Here is a 19,803-nt window from a genome sequence, read left to right as displayed (position 1 = left end):
GCATGGAGTACCGTTATCGATCGTGTCTGATAGGGATACACGGTTTACTTCGAGGTTCTGGAAGAAATTTCATGAAGCTATGGGGACGAGGTTGAACATCAGTACGGCGTATCATCCTCAAACCGATGGACAGTCTGAAAGGACGATCCAAACCCTTGAGGATATGCTACGTGCTTGCGTTTTAGACTTTGGTGGAAGTTGGGATGATCATCTGCATCTGGCAGAGTTCTCCTATAACAACAGTTACCATTCGAGTATTGGTATGCCACCGTTTGAGATGCTGTACGGTAGACGATGTAGAACCCCGGTGTGTTGGGGTGAGATTGGTCAGAAGGAAATGGGAAGTATAGAAGTGGTTCAGGAAACGTCTTCAAAGTTCGATCAGATCAAAGCAAGAATGAAAGCCGCGCAAGACAGACAAAAGTCTTATGCAGATAAGCGGCGACGACCAATTGAGTTTAACGTGGGTGACTATGTGATGCTCAAGGTCTCGCCTTGGAAAGGAATTATCCGTTTTAGGAAAAGAGGAAAGTTGAGTCCAAGGTACATTGGACCGTTCAAGATTGTAGGTCGTGTGGGTGAAGTAGCTTATAAACTGGATTTACCCGATGAGTTAGAAGGAATTCATTCAACCTTCCATGTTTCTCATCTGAGGAAGTGTCTAGCTGATGACACGTCTCACGTGCCATTAATGGACATTGAGGTTGATGAACAATTGAACTACATCGAGCAACCGATAGAGATCGTTGATCGCAAGGAGAAGCAGCTTCGTCACAAGATTATACCTTTGGTAAAAGTGATATGGAAACACCGCAAGGGATCGGATGCTACTTGGGAAGTCGAGGATGAGATGCGCAAGTTTTACCCTAGTTTGTTTATGTAATAGTTAGGTTTCGGGGACGAAACCTCTTTAAGGGAGGAAGACTTGTAACATCCTAAAATTTTTATATTGATAAATAAAAGAAAGTTATGTTTAGTAATTTCACGTTTTAGTTATTTAATGTCGAGTAAGGAACGGGTCTTGGGCTTAGTTATTTTATGAACTCGGCCTGTCTCGACCCGTAGGAAGCCAACCCGAGCCTAACCAAACCCGTAGTATATAAACGAAATTTCTTGACACATCCACCATTTTCACCATCTTCCTTCACTTACACCCACCCAAACACTCTCAATTCTAGAGAGAGAAACTAGAGAGAGAAAGTTCTCAAATCGCCGATCCGAGTTCACAATCTTGTTCCTAGTCGTTTTTGGTAAGTCCCTCTCGAAAATCATCCGTTTTCATAACCATTTCGGCCTCAAATCGAGCAAAAACGTAACTTGAGTTTTCGGGTCAAAAACCGCCTTGTTTTGGTGTCAAAATGCAAGCTTTTGTGTTTAAAAGTACTAGGAATCGATAGCCCTTTCAATCCCGAACATTTCCATGCCAAAAACTTCGTTTTTGGGTCAAAAATCTGGAAAATCTGGAAAACCCGTGAGTTTCTCCGTCGCCAGCTTGAAGGAGTCGAATCAGACTCATTCGATCGAACCAGTCGATCGAATCAGTCCATTCGATCGAATGTGTAGATCGAACAAGTCCAGTCGATCGAATAGGGAAGCAACCGAATGGTCTCCAACTCATTCGATCGAATGAGTTTTGTATTCGATCGAACGTGTGCCTATTCGATCGAACGTGTGTCTATTCGATCGAACGTGTGTCTATTCGATCGAACGTGTGTCTATTCGATCGAACGTGTGTCTATTCGATCGAACGTGTGTCTATTCGATCGAACGTGTGCCTATTCGATCGAACGTGTTCCTATTCGATCGAATCAAGCCAGAACCAAGCTGTTTCCAAGTTCGCCTAAGGTTTAACTTCGCCTGAAGCGAAGTTCGTTTATAAAATAAATTAAAAACCTAATGGAAAATGTGTTAAGGCAGTTATCGAAAATAAAATTTTTCCAAGCTGACCTGGCAGCTTAACCCCAGCCAGGGGCTCTGCCCCTTGGACCCCGCTAGGGGCTGCCGCCCCTAGAACCCCGCTGCCAGGGGCGCTGCCCCCGGACCCCCGTTCGTTGTGGGTCATATATAGATAGAAATACAAACGTGTAGCAGTAGTTAATTGATATGTGTAAATATTATACAGTTAGCCGAGCCCAGTTAAAGAAAGGAATTACGATCAGCGGCGAGCGTAACAGGATCCAGGTGAGTTTCTAGCCCCATTTATGTGTCATGTTTTCGGGGCTGTGTGCATACTCAATATGTTTGTTAATACGCTTATCCTAAGAGATAAGTGTATGCCTTATGTGAATGATGTGAGATGTGTGAATGATTGCTTGATGGTACGTGAACGATCTTCGGATATTGCACGTACTGTCAGGTTGTAATGCTAAGTTAAGGTAAGTATGATATGTATGCTTATGTGTATGAATGTGATAAGGATAATAAAAGAAAGAAATGATAATGTATGGTTGTATGGTTATGAAAAGGGTACCGAGCCCTAATAATACTCGAGGAAGGAGGGTACCGAGCCCTAATAATACTCGAGGAAGGAGGGTACCGAGCCCTAATAATACTCGAGGAAGGAGGGTACCGAGCCCTAATAATACTCGAGGAAGGAGGGTACCGAGCCCTAACAATACTCGAGGAATGTAGGGCGTAGTGCTCTTTATAACGTAAGATATGAAAGTAAGAAAGTAAGAAAGTATGAAAGTATGAATGAAAGTAAGAAAGTAAGGAAGTATGAAAATATGAAAGTATGAATATAACGTTATGTAAATGGTATGATTACGTGATTATCTAGAACTCACTCAGCGTAGCTGACTTTTAGTATGCACGCAGGTGAGTAGGATGAGGCAGCTCGCTTGAGGAGACACATGGCACTGAACAAGAATCTGGCATCTGAAGATTGTGATGTGTTAACTTTAATGCTTTAATGTGAAAGACAATGAATGTTTTGAGACAAGTTATGAATTATGTAATGTTTAATGAAAGTTTTATATTCCGCATAAATGTTTTAATTAACTCTGATATTTAGAACTGTGTTTATGAGTAAATCCAACACGAAAGTAGGGTTACCGGTATCGGGGCCTTACAACAATCTCTTATTCTCACACCGGAGGGTTACCCCAAAGAGGACCCCTCTGTCCCTTTCTGAGGGGTAAGTTCACGGTGCTGCTCGTTTTGTAGGTGGAAGAACTCATACTCCGGAGAACCATCGGTGAAATAGCATACTCATACCCGAGGAAAGTTGATCGTCTACCAGTAAGCCGATCCACGTTTCTTCATAATACAACATTGAAAATGAAAATAAAGAAGTTTGAAATCCATTCGGCCCACCAAACACAATCCATCTCCCGTTCTTGTTTGCACAAGCGGCTATGCCCAGCGCCGCTCTCCTGGTATGTGGTTGACACTGGTGTCCTATCTCCGCCCGCCTAACTGTGACAGCAACCTGCAGCCAACCAACAGATGATGCTAAATTGCTAATGCTAATCCATTCGGACTGGTCCTGAATTTGTAAATAAAATATTATAAATTATTGTATAATAATTCAGAATATTTTTTTTATTTAAGCTATCAAAGAAAAACAGCTAAACAATAGACTTATTTTGGAATGTGTGATGACCACTAAAATAACAACGCTCTAAAGTCCAAATGTGTGGACAGGGGTTGCCAACTGAAAACAAAGTAAGAGAATGGAAAGGTAATGCGTAAATTTATGTGAAGCTTTCTTGCCAAATCAAATTGCCAGCTTCGTGAGAACCTGTTGATTGCCTACAAACTACCATCAATCCACTCATCAACCAATCTGGACGTCACTGGCGGCACGAACAATCAAGCATTGGGCAGGTAATCAAAGAAGGAAGCATTGGATGCAGACATTCAGGACAGACTCATGAAGAAGGAGAGAGAGATGCAAAGCTACATTGAAGAGCGTGAACGAGAAGTCGCTGAACGTGAAGCTGCATGGAAAGCTGAACTGTCTCGTCGTGAGGCGGAGATTGGTAGACAGGAAGCAAGGTTGAAGATGGAGAGAGAAAACCTGGAGAAAGAGAAAAGTGTGCTCATGCGTCCAACCAGGATTATCAAGACGGGGCCCTTGAGATTACGGTTAGTGGTGAGAAATACAGATGCCTCAGGTTCTCAAAGGCCAAGAAGTAGCAGCATCTACACATTGATTGCTGTTACTTGTCAGTTGTCATCATAACCAAAATGTATGTCTTTAATTGTTAACAAAGCAATAATTGCCATTTTGTGTAAGCACATCACGGCGAGTATGATATTTCAGTCTGCCATATCATGTTATACGACCAACGGGATATATATGTATAATCTGACAATAGTTCCTTAAGAGGTTTAGACAGCTGAAAATAAAGAGTTGTTTCCTAAGTTATAAAAAAATAAAATAAAATAAAAAAAGCTAGCTTTTAAGAAAGATAGTTTATAAGTTCAACCTATAACCCATTTAAAACGTCAAACCATTAGAACACATTTCCAACCCGTCAAACCGACATATGCATCATTTCCACAAAGTGACTTTCCAAAGTAAAAAGGTCAAATGGGGCTTTAAAATCCATGTTTAAGGCGCCAGCAAGAGATGTAGTTTGAGCTTCTTAATATTTCATAATTACAAGGTTCGGTTTAAATTCCACCATCTGCTTGAAAGAGTCGAATCCACCACCAATCTTCACCGTCCATAATCATCTCATCCATTTCCTGATTCAACTATATAAAAACTGAACCAGAAACCAAATAACGGCAAGTGTCAGCCCCCTAAAATCTGACCAAAAAACAATACAAAATGAGTTCACCGACTGTGTGTCCTTCACCAGTCAAGATGTATGTACGCCCACCTTGTGTTTTTAACTTTTAGCATATGGTTTTAGCTCTAGTCATCCTTCAAGGCATAACACTGAGGTGCCAGCTCAGCTAGCCACAAATAATCAATTCTAGTAACATTGCGCACATAACAACGCGATGTGTGAACTAAATTGTAGAAAATTATGCACTCAGGTTTTGCACGCCATAAAATAGAATTCGGGTCAATCTGTGCAATCTGACCATTTGCCAAAACCCTGCCAATCATAAACATAATACCTGTTTATTTTTTAATTTTTAATTTAAAACACCAATTATAGTAAAATATTTATTCATCACCTGTATGTCCCATCTGGCTGCTTCAAGGCTGCATTCAAAAAATATGAAGCAGCAAGACATCGACGCAGCGGAAGCGTGTCATCTCCACATGACGATATCTTAAGTCCCATTCGTTCTACATTTTCCCGAATTTGACTACAAAAAAGAAAAATAAAATATAACTCGAATATAATGTTAATAAGAATTAAAGAATAAAGATAAAGATGAGCAAACTTGTAAACGTTGCGAGCTTGCTTTAACGAACGGCTATTAATAAAGTTATCCTTGCACCACTTTCTCAAATTTTTTTCGGCCTTTTCGTCACCATTTTCCGTTTTATTCTTCTCCAAAACCTCAACCGAAGCATGGTACACATTAAGTAAAGTCAAATGATCTCCCTCGGGACTCGAGAAAGATTTTTTAATCGTCCGTGACTGCCAAAAAACAGTTAAAATCTATTAGAAAACCAGCATGACTGAAAATGAAAAAAATTAATGATATATTGCATACCTCTTCTAATTTGTCACGAGGAATATAAAAAATGGATTCCACCGAAAGCATTGACACTACGATTAACATTTCTTCCAAACAATCAAACTTGCTGGCTAAAATTAATGCCTTTGAATCGTTTGGATCTAATGGAAGACGAGCCATTTGAAGTCCAATTGGATCTGATAATTTCTTTTCATCGGTTAATGCTCCTAACAAGTATAATAATTCTAGTGATTTGATCACAGTCATCCTGCAGTTGTGAAAATAATAATTACTTTTTTTTAGCTTTTGGACTTTGCATAAAAAAGATTAAATTCTTTACCTATCGGGTTTTTCCATGAAGTCAAATCCGATTATATCATCAACACCAAGAGCAATAAGTTGCAAAATAACATTTGAAAGGTTGCATCTTTTGATTTCTGGTACTGTGGAGTCATCAAGCCTTTCAAATTGGCTTTCGGGATAAAGACGGAAGCATTTTCCGGGTCCTTCACGACCTGCACGTCCACTGCAACATTAAAAAACTTTTTTAATCACCTTATTCTTAGCACTCGTACCTATTGCTTTAACTGTAACACATAAGGCGATTATAGTTTAATGTGGCTTGGTGCTGTTTGTTTTTTAAGAGGTAAAATGTCTGCAGTCTGCGGACCACATCTGTAGACATCTATAGCAGAAGAGGTGGACCAAACCGAAGAAGACTGTTTGTTTTTTAACACGTCTGCAAACTGCTAAAATAAACAGAAATTTAAATAAACCGAATTTTTAAACATAAAAAAGGTCTTCAAACTTAAACTTTATGCAAACCTAATGGAACAAGATCTTCATTAAACCTAAACTTTCTACAAACTTTTTTCAACAAAAAACTAATGATAATTGGACAATTATGCAAACTAATTAATTAAACAAAAACTAATGATAATTCAACAAATTTCTTCAAAAAAAAAAAACTAATAAACATTCAACAATAATTGAATGTTTGAGCTTTTGAAGAGCTTCTAGCAAAAAACAAACACCACCTTACTTACCTTCTTTGAAGAGCTTGAGCTTTTGAAGTCTTAACAACAATCAAAGATTCAATCCCACCGTCAGGAGAGTAACCGCGCGCTTTCACCAATCCAGGGTCAATAACATACTTGACTCCAGGTATTGTGACCGATGTTTCAGCTATGTTTGTTGCCAGTATAACCTAACAATAACACCATACAAAAATCAAATGCATGATCAACCAAGGTACAAGTATGTTTGATCATACAAAATACCACATGCATACTACCTTTCTGAATCCAGCTGGAGCAGGTGCAAAAACTTTCATTTGCTTCTCTGATGGAAGAGAAGAAAACAATTGAAATATAAGAAGTTTCTGATTGGCTTCGGGTAATTTCTTAAGATTTTCACGCACAAGACCCTCAAGACCTTCAATCTCTTCTTGACCGGTTAGGAACACAAGTATATCGCCCGGCCCTTCTTCCAAATGTATCTGAAAAGACAAAAAAATGAGGTTAAAAACTAGAGGGTAAGCAAGCCGAGCCACTCGAGATCAGCTTGCAAAAAGCTCAAATCGAGCCTGAGTATAAATGAGCATGCTATTTTTATAAAAAGTATAAACATTTTTATTCTATATAATAAGTATATAACTTTACATAATAACTACTAGAATTAATTACATGGATGGTCCTTGTGGTTTGCCATATGGCATATTTGGTCCTTAGTCCTTACCTTTCTAAAATTACACCGGTAGTCCCTGTTATCACAAATACATAACACATATGGACTATGGTACTTGGAATGAATGGAGGTTAACTTCTCTGTCAAAGTTTAATAATCGACCAAAATACCCTTGTCTTTTGAAATAAATAAGAACAATTACTAGTAATGAGAGATTCATTTTAGACTGTTCTTTTATGTATAGTATGTCCCACACTACTAATACTTGTATTTATTTTTAAAATTTTCAAATAGGTCCCACCAATTTACTAACAATTGTTCTTTATTTTACTTGGCAAGAGCATTATGGTCAATTTATATAAATTTAACAAAAAAGTTAACCTTCAACTCATAAAACCATATGAATTAAGTTTTCGTATACAGTATCCAGTAAGAACAACTAGTGTAATTCTAGATTTGTGAGAACCAAACATGCAATATGCGCAAACCACGAGAGCCATCCGTGTAATTAACTCATGTGTGTGTGTTTGTGTAAATGCATGTATATAAATAAATAGTAATTGTAAAAGAGAAAAATGAAAGACATCTAGAAATAACCTGAAATATAGTAACTAAAGCTGCATCCTGGCAATCTGTCTCGGGTTGAGCAGTGTAGAGAATATCCACAGAAAATTGCCTCCCCATCACATGAACCGCTTTTGCACCACCAAAATACTCAGAAAACCCACGCGCATCCAAACTAGCAGACATAATAATTAACTTTAACGGACTTAACCTTTTGACTTTATTAGATTCTTCATTAGAATTTTGAGATCTTTTCTTCTGTACGTCTTTAAGCAAACCTAGCAACACATCGGTTTGAACGGTCCTTTCATGAGCCTCATCAACGATTATAACCGAGTATTTTGAGAGCTTAGGGTCCAAAAGAGCTTCCCTGTTAGCATATGAAGGAAAATTATTTGAATACTATGCAAATATAAAACTAATAATGTGTTATATGACTTCAATGAGTTATATGTTAACCTTAATAGCAGTCCATCTGTCATGTACTTAATCTTGGTAGAAGCAGAGGTCATATCCTCAAACCTAATAGAGTAACCAACTTTTTGACCCAATTCAACACCGCACTCTTCAGCTACACGCTTTGCAACAGTTATTGCAGCAACACGTCTTGGCTGAGTGATTCCAATTATTCCTCCGTTTTGACATAGTCCCCCGTTATATAAATATTGGGGTAATTCTGACATAATAAAATCCACAAAATGAAAATGTTAATGTATGACAGATAACATGTGTCACATGGTGATTTATGAATAAAGTTAAATGAGAAAATTAGAAGTAAACTTACGTGTTGTCTTCCCACTTCCGGTTTCACCAACAATTATCAAGGTATCATTTTTCCTGACCTCTTCTACAAGCCTTTTCTCAACTAAACAATATAACAAATAATCATACTAAAAAGCCTTGAAAGTGGTACAAAGAATTTGCCTTAAAGTACATAATAATTTGAAAAACAAAGAGAGCCCTAATAGTGGAGTGTGCAAGAAACCGAAAAAAGCGATCCGAAACCTAAAAAGCCAAAAATCCAAAAAAAAAAAAAAAAACCGAAACAAAAATCGAAATGAATTTCTAGATTTTTAATTTTTTTTATTTTGTATTTGAAGTAATTTATAAGAATTTAACAAACATTTAATTCAAATACTTTTGGCCAAATGCATAATAATCAATTCGTTAATTACTAGCAAAACTATTTATGCCTAAACTCATTATTTTTGGCCTAAAGCTTTCAAATAGCAAAAACTGAAAGCAAACCGAAACCAAAAAAACTGAAACCCGTTTCAAAAATCCAAAATCCGAAGCTTCGGTTTTTGGTTTGGTTCCAGCCCAAAACCGACCATACTGGACCCCTTAATAGAGCTAGAATACCATCAGCAAAAGGAGTTAACCACACTGTAGTCAGAGACTAGGTGATTAATAAATGTTAACTCTAATTATTAGCTCGTAATAATATGAAGAGGTAGGTCCCAGCAGAGCCCAGTTGGACCCGCAAGACTCACCTTAAACAGGGACGTCTGCGCAAAAACCAACTGGATCCGCAGGACCAACCATGCTCAGAGACGTGACGTCCTTACGCGCAGTACGCAAGCTGTTCCCGCAGGAAATGCTTCCCATGGTGAAGGACTCCGCCTGTTCCCGCAGCCTCGGATACAAGCCATGAGGGAAGGCCACCCGCGCAGCAAGGCTACACGCACAAGGCACTTAGCTCTCTCACTCAGTGTCACCTGAAGGAATGAGCGAAGCCGGGAACTATCCCGCACAAGGGCGGGAGGGGGAATACTCCCGCCCAAATAAGCCAGTCCGTACGATACAGGAAGATCTTCTGTACTGTACCTGACGAGGTATGGGAAAAAGATCTGACTAAAGATACGACAGCTTATGGACAACAGTATGGCGAGCAGCATGCTCCTACACTGTTTGTCATTGTTAGCCGCTGCCTACTCACCAAATCTTGTCATACCACGTGCGTAGCTGGCAGTTGGTGGAAAAGGAATAGTATACAGCAGGTCTGGTCACTATCAGCCGCTACCTACCCACCAACTACCAGCAGGGCACGTGCGTAGGCTACTGTTGGTGGAACAGGAACACTGTTGCAGCCGGCCATACCTCTTTGGAAACCTACCTTCGGCTATAAATACCACAAATGGTATGACCATCTCATCTTATCATATCTTACTACATTATCATCATATTATACCTGATATCTGCTCTAGCAATCTCTTAATATACTTTTATATTTAAAGAGCAATCTAGTCTGATTCTCAAGCCGGAGGGTGGTCACAAGGAGGAACCCCCCCTTCTCAGTGACGAGCTCACGGTGTCTGTTTTGCAGGTTATCAGAAGAACCATCTTCCAAGGGTCTAACCCCTCGTGGGAAACATCTCTCCAACCCCCAGGTTACCAGTAATCTGCCCGGGGTCCGGTTAGTGTTTCTTCATTGGCGCCATCCGTGCATAAAGCTAGAACTTTATCTCCAGTTTTTTCAAACTTTCTACAAAAGATGGTTAGAGAAATTCCGGTAACCACAACCCCAGCTACTGGGATGAACACCGGTAACACAGTTTTTACAAACACTACCCCGGTTACCCAAGCCGGGGCAAGTGAAGTAAATTTTACGAACACTACCCCAGTTACTCAGGCTGGGGCAAGTGCAGTAAATGATCGCCTACTGGGATCCACTGATACCCAGGTTGAGAAACGAAGACTCCCCCGCCAAACTCTCGATGAAGTCAAGGCATGGGCGGAGGCACGACAAAAGGAATTCCAGGCTGAGTTGGACGAACGCTTGCGTTCCATACAACAGGCCGACGAATTCGAATACTGGGAGGATGACTCGGAGGAATCCGACTCCGACGCGAACCCTCGCCATAGGGCAAAAGGGAAGCGTAAGGAAATGGAATCCCAACCGAAAAGGCATTTTGGACAAGCCTTTAAACCAAAAAGCACAGGTGGAAGTCCACGAGACTTCTCCAAAACGTTCAGACCAAACATTGCAAATGCAGGAACGTCCAAGTTTGCAAGGGACATTGCGGAAGCAATCGCCCCAAAGAGTGCCAAACAAATGCCTAACATAGGCACATATGACGGTATATCTGATCCAGACGATCATTTGAACAGGTTCATAGCGGGGGCAACCGTCAGCAATTGGACGGAACCCACCTGGTGCTACATGTTCCAAATGACGCTTGTTGGGGCTGCTAGAGCTTGGTTTGATCGTCTACCGGTCAACCACATCTACGACTGGGCAGACTTCCAGCAGAAGTTTAGCCAACACTTCAGCCAGCAACGGAAGTATACCGAGGAGCAATGGACAATCCTCAAATGCATACGAGAAGAAGATGAATCTCTGCCAAACTTCATCACTCGCTTCAACTCAAAGAAGCTAAGTTTGGGCAATATCAGCGAAGATCTTGTTCGCGCTGCCTTCATCCAGGGCGCGCATGACCCAGAGCTCATCCGCACCCTAACGGGTAAAGATGGCATGCCATCCACATGGGATGCCATCATGACAGCAGCAAAACGCTATGCGGAAACGGAGAAGCAACTGGGTAGAGATCTCCCACATAGCACAAACCTCTACACCCAGAAGACGAGAGAAGACAACGTCCTCACCGCCCGACTAAATAAAAAGCGAAAGCAAGGCATTTGGCAGTCAAGGGTAAACTTTGACACCTCATCCGGCTTGCAACATCGATTGGGCGGAAGGGATAATGCACAGCCGCACCGGAACTCCAGATGGACGCCACTCAGCAAAAGCGTCACTGAGATATTCGCCACTGAAGAGCTCCCGTGGCCAAAGCCTCCAATAATCCGACATCGTCACGATGCTGATCGGAGCAAATACTGTGACTTTCACAAGACAAAAGGCCACAACACTGAAGAATGCACCGACGTAAAAGACATGGTCGAAGCATTTGTCAGAGATGGGACGCTCGCGCACCTAGTGGCGCAGTAAAGGCTGAGCAGGCAGGTGCGTGTAGAACCCCAGCTGGGGAAAACACGATTCAAAATTACAGCTTCAATATCGAGACTACATGCTGCGTAAAGAACGAGATCCCGAACCAGGTGCGTATCGGCTCGATGGCACTCCCATCCCAACATGATGGAAGGGAGCTCATTTACACAGTTTGCATGTAAATCAATTCCAATTTGTAAAGAAAAGGCCAAGAGCCACTTCTAATGGAAATGATTCTCTTTAAGAACATCGAAGCTGATGATTTTACATTTATACTTTTCTGAACACTAATATGCCGGTTTTCACCGCATAATTACGTGAAGTCATTGCGTGGGAAGGCGGTCCTACCCGCACGAACCCAATAACATGACAAACCTTCACGCAGGTCAGTTGAAGGGGAAGAGTTCAATTATCCCATTAAATGAAAGTGCAGGTCTATCCGCATGAATCATTAAAGGAAACTGCACTAACCTATTGACAACCGCGCGTCGAACGGTTCAAAACAAATTCCTAAAAGGATGAGGAAAACCTACACGCAGGTCAGATAAGGGTAAAGTTTTGCCATCCTACTAAGTGCAAGTGACGGTTCTACCCGCACAATCACGAAAGAGGAAGCAAAACTTCACACCTATTATCAACCACGTTCAAAGGTTAACTTATCCTCAAAAGGATGAGGAAAACCTACACGCAGGTCAGATAAGGGTAAAGTTTAGCCATCCTACTAAGTGCAAGTGACGGTTCTACCCGCACAATCACGAAAGAGGAAGCAAAACTTCACACCTATTATCAACCACGTTCAAAGGTTAACTTATCCTCAAAGATGAAGAAAACCTACACGCAGGTCAGATGAAGGTTAAAGTTTAGCCATCCTACTAAGCGCAAGTGACGGTTCTACCCGCACAATCACGAAAGAGGAAGCAAAATTTCACACCTATTATCAACCACGTTCAAAGGTTAACTTATCCTCAAAAGGATGAGGAAAACCTACACGCAGGTCAGATAAGGGTAAAGTTTAGCCATCCTACTAAGTGCAAGTGACGGTTCTACCCGCACAATCACGAAAGAGGAAGCAAAACTTCACACCTATTATCAACCACGTTCAAAGGTTAACTTATCCTCAAAGATGAAGAAAACCTACACGCAGGTCAGATGAAGGTTAAAGTTTAGCCATCCTACTAAGTGCAAGTGACGGTTCTACCCGCACAATCACGAAAGAGGAAGCAAAACTTTAACCCATTATCAACCACGTTTAACAGGTTAACTTATTCTAAACACTTGGAAAATTGCTAATTTAAACTAAGTATGCAAGTCATAAGTTTATAAAGCAAGGAACCCAAAGAAGGAAATAACAATCTTATACGCAAAAAGATTTATATTTCACATTAATTATTACAAGAATGGCCGGGTAACTACCCGCCTAAGAAAAGAAAAATACATCTGTACAAGACTATCCTAGCAATGGGAAGGGATCTTCAGGATCAAGCCTCAGGGCCGCCTCCACTTGGACCCGCTCCATCAGAAGAACGGGGCGGTTCGAGGAAGGCTTTAAGGACGGCTAACCCATCATCAGCAGCAGCTACTTGGTTCACCTTCTCCATCACTGGATGCGGGAAGACAGCATATTGATTTACTGCTTGGTCATATATGGCTTCAGTGTCAACATTGTACAAAGGGAAGTTGGAAGGCGGGAAGCCTTTCTCAACGAACCCTAGACCAAGCAGGAAGCCAGCCCGTTCCCCATCCTCGTGAGAAGCGTTGAGGGCTGCGCTCATCGCATCGTCGTAGGATGTCTCTGAGAAGACACGATGCACAACCTACAAAGAAAATACAAGTGTCAAACACCTTTTCTATGAACAAAGGAAAGCGTGAAGACGTAAAGCTAAAATACCTGAGGCAACGCTTCTCGAAGAAGCCATTCCTTGGCAACCAGGGCTTGGGTGCAGGCGCGTTCGGCTTCGCTTTTATTGAGGTTGGCAAGTTGCACTTCCTTTGCAGCAGCCTCTTCAACGCCCTTAAGCTTCCGCTCTGTGTGGTCAAGCACGCCCCTCTGGTCCAGGATCTCTTGGAGCTTCTTGGCATCTTCCATGGCCAAGGCATCATGAGCACGTTGGAGAGCCTCTAATTGGGCCTTGAGCTCCTCGTTCTCCATGCGTAAAGGCTCAGCAACGGCTTCAGCCTTGGTAGCCCTCTCAGTTGCGTTCCTCGCAGTCTCCTTAGCCAGCCGAAGCTGTTCGTTAACAGCTTGGGCAGCCTTGGAGCGGGCCTCGAGTCGCGCTTGAACTTCAACCTCGAGGGCCTTGAAAGCCTTCTCCTTCTCCGCAGCAGCTGCGGTCAATCGTTGGTTCTCCTCCCGAAGAGCACGCGCCTGAGATACGTCCTTGGCGCGAGCTGCTTTCAACTTGTCGTTTTCACGACAAAGCAGCTCGACGCGCGGCTGCATCCGGGCCTGGAGAACCCGAAGCTCATTGGTTAGCCTACCCTCCTGGTAGCTAGCCATGGCTTCCCCCAACGCACCATGAGGAGCAGCGTGGCGAGCCCAGTCCACGCACTCCACAGGGGTACGAAGGGTTGTTCCTCGGCGTATGTTCCATCGCGGAACATACACTTCATTGGAATCCGACACTGCAAAAAACAAAAAAGCAGTTAGGAAAAAGATGATAAAAAAAAAAAAAAAAAAAAAATTAAGTGAAAAAGGGCCAAAGGAACCCTACGCACCTGTAGGGTCTATAACAGGCCGATAACCGCCGAACCCATCACCTGAACCCAAAGGAAACCCATCCAAAAGGTCAGGCATAAGGTGGCAAGGACTGGCGAGTACTCCCATGCGTACCTGATGGGCCGACCATCGAGGCCGGTGGCGGGGGCATGGTGGCAGCCGCCACAGTCGCTGCCGCAGAATCCGCAGCAATCGTCACCGCCGGCTCGGTGAAGGACGCCGTAAAAATCGCACTCACGGCCGGCGATGGCATAAACTCGGCTGGAACAGTCGGCTCAGAATGAGCAACTGAACCAGCGGGACCAGGCGCAGGCGCCTGGGTCGACGCCTCAGGTAGGCTGACCAAGCCCACCGTCATCGGCGGAGAGGTACTGCTCGGTACTTCACCCTGGAATGCGTCAACATCCACGCCTGCACAAGAAGATAAGTGTTATAAATTTATGAAGTGATAAATCTACAAAAAGAAGAATGTTGTACTTACGGGTTTTCTTGAGCCTGAACGTACGAAGGGGCGGGGACAAGCCCGATGGGGCCGGTCTCTTGACGCCGGTCACCGTCGTCGTCATTGGTTCTCCGGAGGTAACAGTCGTAGCCTCCGGAGCAGTGGTCTTCTCACCACCGGGGTTCCCCGCCACCTCTCCACTATCGGACTCGGTGTCAGATAGAAGCACCGGATCAGCCGTGGAGGCCACCTTCTCCTTTCCTTTCCCTCCGGCAGCCTTCTTCTTCCGCACAAGGGGAGGACCATCTGCGGATTCCTCAGAAGAAGACAGGATGTAAGGATTTCCAGCAGCGGGTACAGCATTGAGGGGTTCAGGATAGAATATCTCCTTACCTGGCCGCCGGTGGCTCAGGATCTCTTGGCCCGGCGGATAGACCTCCACAAACCTATCCGCCGTTTGCTCCAGGATGGGCAACTCATTGTCGTCCAGAGCACGAGTGCCCACCCGCACGGGACCGTCAGCTTCCCGCGGGAACAGGAGCGACTCCAAATTATTCCCCTCTGAAAGAAAAGAAACAGTTAGAAAATAAACTAATATCAGCAAGAAAGACAAAACATACCATAAGGAATAGAGTTCAAACCGTATTCGAGAAGGATAGGAAACCGAGACGCCTCCTTCCATACCCGGCTCATCCCCAGCAGCACCATCCCGGACTCCGCAAACCGGTAAACCGGAGATTGGACCCGGGATATCTTCGCGAACCATTCCGCCTCCTGGTAGCTGGAAGCGTGAAGGCTCGGAAGCGCTTGACCCTTCTTGAACTTCATAGCAATGGGGATGGCGCGGGCAGAGATGTAGAAGAACTCCCGCTTCCACGATCGGAGACTGCGCTCGGTCACGCAGATCTTCAAACCCTTGATACGGGTTGTCAGGGTGTACCACCCCTGGACGCACCTCCAAGTATAGAAGGTCATCAGGCGGTCCACGTAGGGCTCAATACCCAGAATCCGGCACACCCACTCGAAGTGCCAGATCTTGGCAATCGTCATCGGATGCACCTCGGTCAGGTGCACACCGTGCCTCTCCAGGACACGGTACATAAACTTTGTCAAAGGAAACCTAAGGTTCCCATAGACAAAGAATGCAGCATATACCCCGATCTTGCCACTGGGGGCATCGTACACAGTCTGGTGGGATTCAGGAAACTCAGGCTCAAGAGACTCAAGCATGAACTTCCTGACGATATACTGGTACTGATCGACAGGTAGAGCACACTGGCACTCGCCAGCAGTACTCCTATCATCGGCTACAGCTTCAGCATCATGGGAAGACATTTTGCAGAAAGAAGTGATTTCGGGAAAATGCTTGCCTGAAAAGGGGAGTATTTGCCGGAAATCACTAAGAAGAAGAAGAAAGGTGAAAGTGTGGATTACAAAGAGGCCTCTCCCCCTTTATATACTAATCGCAATTAATGCGGTGAATTTAATGCGGAGGAGAGAGAAATCGAGGGTGCAATGAAACTATGACACGTGGCAAAAAGCAGGCTGGCAACAGCTGTTGACAGGACGTGTGCCAGTAATTTCGCGGCCACGCGCCCGAAAAATCGCGCCCACGCGCCGTAAAAAGCGTCTGGAATGACCATATAATGTCACGTCACCATAACTTCCTGCACGTCCTGACACAGTCAGAAGAAACTGTCGCACGACGTTTCAGAGGTTTGGACTGTTCCTATCTTTCCACCAACCTTTCGAATTTCAAAATTAAAAATTTAAAAGTATTAAAAAGTAAGCGGGAAAATCCCCCCTTACCTTGGCAAACAAGTAACCGTAAGACGGATGCGGGTACAGTGTTAAGGCAAAACCCTTCACATACCTAGCACCCGCAGGGAATTGAAGCCAAGAAAACCTTGGCAAACAAGTAACCGTAAGACGGATGCGGGTACAGTGTTAAGGCAAAACCCTTCACATACCTAGCACCCGCAGGGAATTGAAGCCAAGAAAACCTTGGCAAACAAGTAACCGTAAGACGGATGCGGGTACAGTGTTAAGGCAAAACCCTTCACATACCTAGCACCCGCAGGGAATTGAAGCCAAGAAAACCTTGGCAAACAAGTAACCGTAAGACGGTTGCGGGTACAGTGTTAAGGCAAAACCCTTCACATACCTAGCACCCGCAGGGAATTGAAGCCAAGAAAATCTTGGCGAACAAGTAACCGTAAGACGGCTGCGGGTACAGTGTTAAGGCAAAACCCTTCACATACCGAGCACCCGCAGGGAATTGAAGCCAAGTATTCCTCGGCAACCAAGTAACTATAAGACGGGTGCGGGTACAGTGTAAAGGCAAAACCCTTCACATACCTAGCACCCGCAGGGAATTGACGCCAGGAATACCTTGCAAGTAAAGTAACCGTAAGACGAGCGCAGGTACAGTGTTAAGGCAAAACCCTTCACATACCTAGCGCTCCGCTGGGAATTGAAACCAAGAAGGATCTTCTGGGCAATGCTTGCGTAAACGGAAATAACATCCTCGCATAGCGGGAACGTCGAGAACTACGTTGTTGGAAGCTCCAGGATGGAATTGGTGGTTTTAACATAATTGATCACTATGTTCAAAACTACCAAAACCTCATGGAAAGACCACACAAGTGGGACTCAACGCTCCTGACTTGCGAGGAGGTTACAGACCTGCCCGCATCATACCCAAAGACCAAGCAGGAAACTCGGGAATTTCTGCAAGTGACAAGGACTTCCGCGGGAGGAATCCCTATGGAAAACCTTAAAAAACCCCTTTTCAAAACCCTTTGCTCAAGTCCAAAAGTTCACCTCACTTTATTAAACACGCATGAGAAGAACATTGGACTGGGGGGACTTGAAGAGGTAGGTCCCAGCAGAGCCCAGTTGGACCCGCAAGACTCACCTTAAACAGGGACGTCTGCGTAGAAACCAACTGGATCCGCAGGACCAACCATGCTCAGAGACGTGACGTCCTTACGCGCAGTACGCAAGCTGTTCCCGCAGGAAATGCCTCCCATGGTGAAGGACTCCGCCTGTTCCCGCAGCCTCGGATACAAGCCATGAGGGAAGGCCACCCGCGCAGCAAGGCTACACGCACAAGGCACTTAGCTCTCTCACTCAGTGTCACCTGAAGGAATGAGCGAAGCCGGGAACTATCCCGCACAAGGGCGGGAGGGGGAATACTCCCGCCCAAATAAGCCAGTCCGTACGATACAGGAAGATCTTCTGTACTGTACCTGACGAGGTATGGGAAAAAGATCTGACTAAAGATACGACAGCTTATGGACAACAGTATGGCGAGCAGCATGCTCCTACACTGTTTGTCACTGTTAGCCGCTGCCTACTCACCAACTCTTGTCATACCACGTGCGTAGCTGGCAGTTGGTGGAAAAGGAATAGTATACAGCAGGTCTGGTCACTATCAGCCGCTACCTACCCACTAACTACCAGCAGGGCACGTGCGTAGGCTACTGTTGGTGGAACAGGAACACTGTTGCAGCCGGCCATACCTCTTTGGAAACCTACCTTCGGCTATAAATACCACAAATGGTATGACCATCTCATCTTATCATATCTTACTACATTATCATCATATTATACCTGATATCTGCTCTAGCAATCTCTTAATATACTTTTATATTTAAAGAGCAATCTAGTCTGATTCTCACGCCGGAGGGTGGTCACAAGGAGGAACACCCCCCTTCTCAGTGACGAGCTCACGGTGTCTGTTTTGCAGGTTATCAGAAGAACCATCTTCCAAGGGTCTAACCCCTCGTGGGAAACATCTCTCCAACCCCCAGGTTACCAGTAATCTGCCCGGGGTCCGGTTAGTGTTTCTTCATAATATCAAGTGTACCTGAAGCAATGGGTAAAGATCTTCTTTGTTGGTCAATCTTCTGTCTCCTGAAAGAACAATAATATTAATTCGATTCAATTCAATAATTAGAATGTGAAATAAATACTACATATTAAGTGCGTGTGCTTTTTTTACAAATTGAACCTGGCAAAAGAGTCAGACTTCTGTTCGCCATTGATATATTGAGGTTTGAATTGACGATGATTGTTGGAATTGAAGTTTCTTCTGTCTCCTGTAGCCATGGAAGGCATCACAGTTTATAAATAACAACACCGGCGGTGGTGGTTGTGGCGGAGAAGACGACGGCAATAGGTTTGTTTTCCGTTGGTAAGGCGTCTATGTCTGTCTGATACTGTACTGATTAATGATCTAAGTATAAGTATAGAAACAAAACAAAAACCCTTTGGGCTATTTACTAACCGTGCTGTTTGTGTAAAGCCCAGTCCTAGGCCCAGAGTTCAAATTGTGTTTTTTAAAATCCCGGTTACGGGTTTGGCCAACAAAGTGAAAAACCGGGTTGGGGTTGGTATGGTTGACTTGTGGACCGGTTTGGTCAGGGGTTATCGGTTTTTGGCCAGGTTGGGGTCTCGAACCGGGTTTTATGCCCAAGTCTAACTTGAAGCTTGTTAAGATGTTAAGCTGAAATTGAAGTTTCACAGCTTCACCAACTACATACAGTTTGTGCCCGTTACCATGAAATGACTTCACATGAAGCTAAACGGATTGGTAATTGGAGTAAACATGTTCGAGTTATAAACAAGTCAACACACTAATGACACTATTACAAGCGTGACTAAACGGGTTCAACCCGTTTATGATGCGAGTAATACGTTTAACTTATCGTGCCAAACAGGTTAATGGATGTACTTGACACGTTTATGACTCGTTATTTTAAAATTTTTTAGTTGTATAAGTAATTAACCATGGATTGTAAGCTTTGGTAACTTATTTATTGGAGTTAATTATGTCTTTGTATATTTAATCAC

The 19,803-nt window shown here is 43.6% G+C and overlaps 1 protein-coding gene across 1 annotated transcript; it reads right to left on the bottom strand.

Moving 5' to 3' along the window:
* Window positions 1-4,839: 4,839 nt before the first annotated feature.
* Window positions 4,840-19,059, bottom strand: LOC143610569 (pre-mRNA-splicing factor ATP-dependent RNA helicase DEAH10-like). The gene is made up of 12 exons (XM_077085013.1): window positions 18,962-19,059; window positions 18,818-18,864; window positions 8,624-8,704; window positions 8,299-8,515; window positions 7,873-8,209; window positions 6,884-7,087; window positions 6,636-6,796; window positions 5,930-6,115; window positions 5,626-5,857; window positions 5,350-5,549; window positions 5,137-5,271; window positions 4,840-5,054 (listed from the first exon to the last, which is right to left on the bottom strand). Exons 1-12 carry the CDS (start codon window positions 19,057-19,059, stop codon window positions 4,868-4,870), a joined length of 2,085 nt encoding a protein of 694 aa, XP_076941128.1. The 3' UTR covers window positions 4,840-4,867.
* Window positions 19,060-19,803: the final 744 nt, after the last annotated feature.

This window comes from Bidens hawaiensis, unplaced genomic scaffold (assembly GCF_021521415.1).
Source record: "Bidens hawaiensis isolate Kalapana, Puna unplaced genomic scaffold, B.hawaiensis_p1.1 tig00026871_1, whole genome shotgun sequence".
NCBI lineage: Eukaryota > Viridiplantae > Streptophyta > Magnoliopsida > Asterales > Asteraceae > Bidens > Bidens hawaiensis.
Note: the sequence above shows the minus strand (reverse complement) of the source record. Positions and strands in the feature narration are given on the sequence as shown.